Here is a 6,001-nt window from a genome sequence, read left to right as displayed (position 1 = left end):
GAAGCTTCAGATGAACGCCGAGACGAAGTGGATTCATCGGAGCGTTCTGATGCAAGTTTAGATGAACTTGATGTAGAGGAAATTTGATACATTTGAAGTCACGTTTAAATGTCAATATATGAAACTTTGAAGGTTTAAGGAAAATTCATTTACATTACCTAGAAATGGAATGGCATATAAGGGGGAGTGGGTCCACTCCTTCTCTTTGATTTTGCTTTGCACACGTCAGATAAATGTTGTATTAACCGTCACGAGCAACATAACAATTTCATTATATTACCATAGTTTAAAATAAAGTGAGTATTCCCACTATTAGTCTCTGAATTAATTATTAAGGATGTTTTGCAAAAAGAAAAATGTTATCGGTACATCATTGTGTATATTTTAGACTATACAATGATGTATTAATGTCTAAAATGCCTCTCATCCAAGGTGGTGAGACGCCGTGAGGCGGTGAATCCAAGACAGTGACGCGTGGTGAGGCGATGCGATGAGGCGCAAGAGATATTTATGTTATTTATGTGCATTGTGTATAGTTTAAAATATATATAAATAATATATAAATAGTATGATTCTTTATAAAATAGTATTTAACTAAAAATGATAATAAATGCCAATGAAGTTTAGTTGTACTTTGGTTCGTCACCCATGGTCTAATCAGTTACATATTTTGTCCATTCACATTGAGAGTAACGAGGAAGAAAAAGGGCACAAAAGGTTTACCAATCCACCTGTAGTTGCAATGCATTTACCCCTTAGTAACGTTTAAGAAACCATTGAAATGGTGGACCAAAAGGGGCCAAAAAAAGAATCATCACGCCTTGTCTTAATCTGGTTCTCATCTATTCGTTTCATGTTTATTAATCCATCAAGTACATATAAATTAATAATATAATCAATAAAGCCCAAATTGTAAATAGTCAATTTACAACAATTACAAATGAAAAAAAAACTAATATGAAGTGTGAAAGATTAATTTTAAAATTTTAGAATTTTGTGTTGAGATATCATTGTGGTGTTATTTTCTAAACACTTGATGAGAGATGTTATAATTGGGAGCACTGTCAATCCAAGAAATCACCCAATAAACCAACAAATATACTCATTCTTTAACACTCTTTTATCGATTCAACAAAACAATATAAACATAAAATTAAAGAATTGGCAAATGATAAAAATAGAGCAATCAAACCACACGAGTACACTGATGTTTATCTTGGTTCGAACTGATATAATCAGTCTTACATCCAACGATATCGAGAGCAATCTAATATGAATGAAATCAGATACAAGAGTTCGCATATTTTCTTTCACATAAGAGTACACTGTTCTCTCTTAAGATTATAAAGAACTTTTTTTGATATGGAGTCTTTCCTCTCAACATACAACACTCTACTCATTTACAACAAAGAGTTTTTTGAACAATAAATGATACCATAAGCTCCAACTCGAGACTCATATATATAGACAATATGACACTTATATCAAAGGAATACAAAATATAACAATACCTAAAAAATTCACAAATAACAATTACCGTTAAAAAATACTATACGGTCATTAACCGCTCAAGGGATCCAATCGGGATCTCTCTACCTCTTCCTTCTTAGATCATTAATACTCCACGCAAAACATCACGAGAAATATTAAATATTTTGTCATTTAGCGATAAATATTTTAAATCACGTGCTTGTGTATTCAAAGTCAAAGATAATGATGATGAGGAGCAAGAAGTGTTGGCACCAGAGTAAATAATGTTTTAGGGGAGCCACGGAATTGAGTTTTTGGACGACATTTACTCTCAAATTTCCAATCCTTACTGGAGTTGTAGCCTACTCGACAAGTAACAGTGGTGATAAATTTGAAATCTCGAATCCAAATCTTATGAGTATTTGTGCTTCTTCACTATGTCTCGATGGGGTTTTTAATGCCGATCAGAAGCTCAATTCCGATGACTCTCCTGAAACATCATATCGTACTTCACCATGCGCAACTCTGTAACTCCTCTCCTACGTCAATGTTAAAATTTTCTAATTTTTCATTTAAGTTTAAAATTTTGTACAAATATGGATCAAACTTTTTTTTTTTAATTCTGATTCTAGAAAATGGTGAAATGTATTTTATTGGGCTTTGTATCCTATTTTTCATAATACTTTTTGGAAAATAGTATTGAATAGGTATGCATTACCGAATATATTTAAGCACGAGTAAAGTTTGATAGAGTTAGGGTGCGTTTGATAAGAATGAAAAATGAGGGTAGAATTCGAATTTCATCTAAATTTCGAAAAATTCTATCAAACAACTTTTTAATTCCATGGAATTAGAATTCCATCTTCGTTCAAAAAATAAAGATTTTTCTTGAAATCAAGGAATTATAATTCCTAGGAGTTAGGGTGAGACTTGGAATTCCATAAAATTAAAATTTCACTCTCATTTTTTTATCTCTATCAAACGCACCTTAGTTAATTTTAATGTATCAAGTTAAGAAAGCTGCTCAAGCCATAGATGAGAGGTGGAGGATTAATTAATCAAAAATATATGTAATATAATTGTGATACCATATTATTGTTTATATTATAATTTAATATTATATTATCATATGGTTACAATCAAAATGAATAATAATAATAATAATAATAATAATAATAATTTGAGGACTAATAATAATAAGAAAGATGAGTAATTATAAATAAACAGATAATCCGTCATTCCGATCTTACCAAATTTACTTACGTATGGATGAGATTACATCCTCGGGATGTCTGATGTCTGCAGCTTCCTCTTCCTTCTTTTCACCCCCTCTGTGTAAAGATCAATGGGTTATTTGAAAATGCCATCAGTTGTTAAGAAAATGAAGAGAAAAATTGAAAACAGTTTTTGGTTTTCCTAATTTGTGTTTATTTTTTTTATTAAATGATGGGATTTTTTATTTTTTTATTTTCTCATACCTACAAAAGTTCATTAGAAATCTAGGAAGATGAAAAAAATTCAGAAAGATAAAATTAATCTAGAGAAATTATACATACATACATACATATATAATGGGGGTGGGGGTGAAGATGTCAAATCAAACTTGCCAGGTCTAGATCTAATTAAGGTTTGGGCAAGCCTTTTATTTTCCTCCTCCTGTCTTCTTTTTCGCCATGCACACATCTATGGATATATGAGAGAGAAATAGCATATCATGGCTCACCTCTAAGCCTCAAATATTCCTTCGATGATCCTTTCTTCATCTTCTTGCTCTTATTTCTTCTTTCATTCTGCGCACATATATACACACATATAAAGAGAATAGAGGTGTATATATAAGGAAAGAGGGAGATGATGATGAGGATGGATGGTTGGTGGTAGATGATAAGTGGACAATAATGATGAAAGGAAGATTGGTACTATATATGGACTAATTAATTGAAGAGGTGAGAAAATGATATCGCGTGTTTAGTGTGTGTGTGTGTGTGTGTGTGTGTGTGAGAGAGAGAGAGAGAGAGAGAGAGAGAGAGAGAGAGAGAGGCAAAATGTGAGAAGAAAAGATGGGTTTTTAATGAGATAGAGAGATTGAAGTGATGAAAATACAAGATCAATGTTTAATGTGTGTTTGTGTGTGTGTGTGTGAGAGAGAGAGAGAGAGAGAGAGGAGGAAGAGATTGAATTAGTGAAAAAGATGAGATTAGTGTTTAATGCGTGTGATAGAGAGAAACTGAAGAACTGAGAAAATTAGATGGTAGTTATAATTGAGAGAGAAAAAAAAAAATAGAGAGAAACAAACAAACTAATTGACTGGCTAAATGTTTCTGGACTGAGGAGATCGAGATGGGGTAGGGTGAAACATGCATGTTATCTAATTTTGAAATGAAGTGTGTATGTGCATGTATTTGAGAGGGAGAGAGAGAGAGAGAGGGATTGATCTTTAATGAGAAAGAGACAAATAGACTGAACTGAAATGCTTTTGGGGTGGGGTGAAACACATTTTGTAATTTTGAAAGGAAAATGTGTGTGTGTGTGTGTGTGAAAAGGTGAGAAGATGAGATGTGAATTTAATGAGTAAATGAAGAGATAAGAAGATAAGATAGGTTTTTAATGAGAGATAGAGGGATTAAAATTGTGAGAAGATGAGATATGTGTTTAATATGTGTGCGTGTGGGCGTGTGAGAGAGAGAGATTTTGAAAAATTGAGAAAATGAAATGGTGTTTAATGAGAGAGAGAGAGAGAGAAATAAATTGACTAGATGATTAAAATATTTTTGGAGTAAGATGAGTTAGGGTAAAGCGAAACACCTTTTTTTTTTATTTTGAAATAGAAGTATGTGTTGTGTGTGTGTGAGAGAGAGAAAGATATTAAATAACAAAGAAAATGAGATTGATGTTCCATGAGAGATAGACAAATATATTGAATTAAAATGTTTTTGGAGTAGAGTGAAATGTGTTTTCTAATTTTGAAACAAAAAGGTGTGTGTGCATTTGAGAGAGAGAGAGAGAGAGATTGAATAATTGAGAAAATATAATTGATGTTTAATGAGAAAGAAGACAAATAAACTAAATTGAAATGATTTTGGGGTGAGGTGGGGTTGGGCAAAACACGTTTTTTTTTATTTTGAAACAAAAGTATAAGTTATAAAAAAGATAAAGACTGAAGAGGTGAGAAGATGAGATCTGTGTTTAATGATAAAATAAGATTAAAAGAGGTGAGAAGATGAGAGATAGGTTTTTAATGAGAGATTGAAAAGTGAGAAAATGAGCTAAGTGTTTAATGTGTGTATGTGAGATAAAGAGAAATAAAAAGATTTTGAAAATTTGAGAAAATGAGAGAGAAAGATGGGGGAAAGTGACTAAAATATTTTTAGAGTAAAGATAGGTAAGATGGGATAAGGTATGGTGAAACATATTTTTGATTTTTAAACAAAAATGTGTGAAAAGAAAGAAAGAAAAAAGATGAGAAAATAAAATGTGTACTAAGAGAGGGGAGGGGGGATCGAAGAGGTTAGAAAATGAGTGAGTGAGAGAGAGGGAGAGATTGAAAATGATAAAAATAGGAATGGTGTTTAAATGAGAGTAAGTGATAAGTTGTTGGATTAAATTGAAATATGTTTGTGGTGAGGTGATTTTGAAATAGAATGAAAATTAAATAAAATAAAATAAAAAATAATTTGAAATGGGATAAATTTCAAAAATCTCCTTAGAATTAAATAAAATCAAGTTTTTGTGATGAGACGTTTCCCATTTTATTTTTTCCTGTTCTATTCTATTATGAATCAAAAGTATCTATATGTAATTGCAAAGAATATCAAGAAAATGAATTAAACAAAACAAAAGGTGTCACTATCATCCTTTTATTTTATTATTTTTTGTTTAAGTTATGCTATTTGTATAAATAAAATTTTTATATGTGATTTACAGGGAGTGGCGATGATGCAACAACAAGGTGATCGATGATGCAACAGCAAGATGAACGACCATGTAGCAGCGAGGTGGTGGAGGCAAGAGTAGGGCTTGTTAAAGTGAAATGAGCTAGAAAAGATGAGAAATGAGAAAAAAGATAAAATAATCCTAAAAGAGAAGGGGAGAGAGACGCGAGAGGAGATAAAATGATAAAATTATCATTATATATCCCGATAAATCCACCTATACACCCGATATGTACAAATAGTCTTTTTTTTTTTCTTTTTATTTATACACATAGAGGGATGTAATGTAACAAGGTCATCATATTAATATTAGTAGAGTTAATGAGGGATAAGAGCCCTCTGAAATCATCATCAATTTAAGCTTTCTACGTACGATTTCTCCCAAGCAGCCAGATTGAAACGGTTGCACTATTCATCGCTGGGGGACCTGAGTATCATTGAGAAGAAAGAAGAGCCTCAACTGTAGCTTGTAGATCTACCACCCACACCCGTTGACTGAAGTGGCCTACGACCCATTGCACCGAATGAGTCGGTCAACAGTGGGTGAAAGAAAACAAGCAGGCCGATCCATTGTGCCGCTTTATCATTTTCCATCAAAG

The 6,001-nt window shown here is 32.2% G+C and overlaps 1 protein-coding gene across 2 annotated transcripts in view; it reads left to right on the top strand.

Annotated features, from left to right (window-relative positions):
- LOC127796785 (pentatricopeptide repeat-containing protein At4g21190) overlaps positions 1–157 on the top strand; it is a 4,287-nt gene extending 4,130 nt beyond the window's left edge. For both annotated transcript variants that reach the window (XM_052329185.1, XM_052329176.1), the window contains exon 6: positions 1–157. This exon is cut by the window's left edge and continues 276 nt beyond it. In XM_052329185.1, the coding sequence (XP_052185145.1) occupies positions 1–87 (87 nt within the window). In that variant the 3' untranslated portion in view covers positions 88–157.
- The last annotated feature ends 5,844 nt before the right edge of the window (positions 158–6,001 follow it).

This window comes from Diospyros lotus, chromosome 1 (genome assembly GCF_014633365.1).
Source record: "Diospyros lotus cultivar Yz01 chromosome 1, ASM1463336v1, whole genome shotgun sequence".
NCBI classification, from domain to species: Eukaryota; Viridiplantae; Streptophyta; class Magnoliopsida; order Ericales; family Ebenaceae; genus Diospyros; species Diospyros lotus.
The sequence above is the reverse complement of the archived record's forward strand: the minus strand, read 5'-3'. Positions and strand labels throughout refer to the sequence as shown.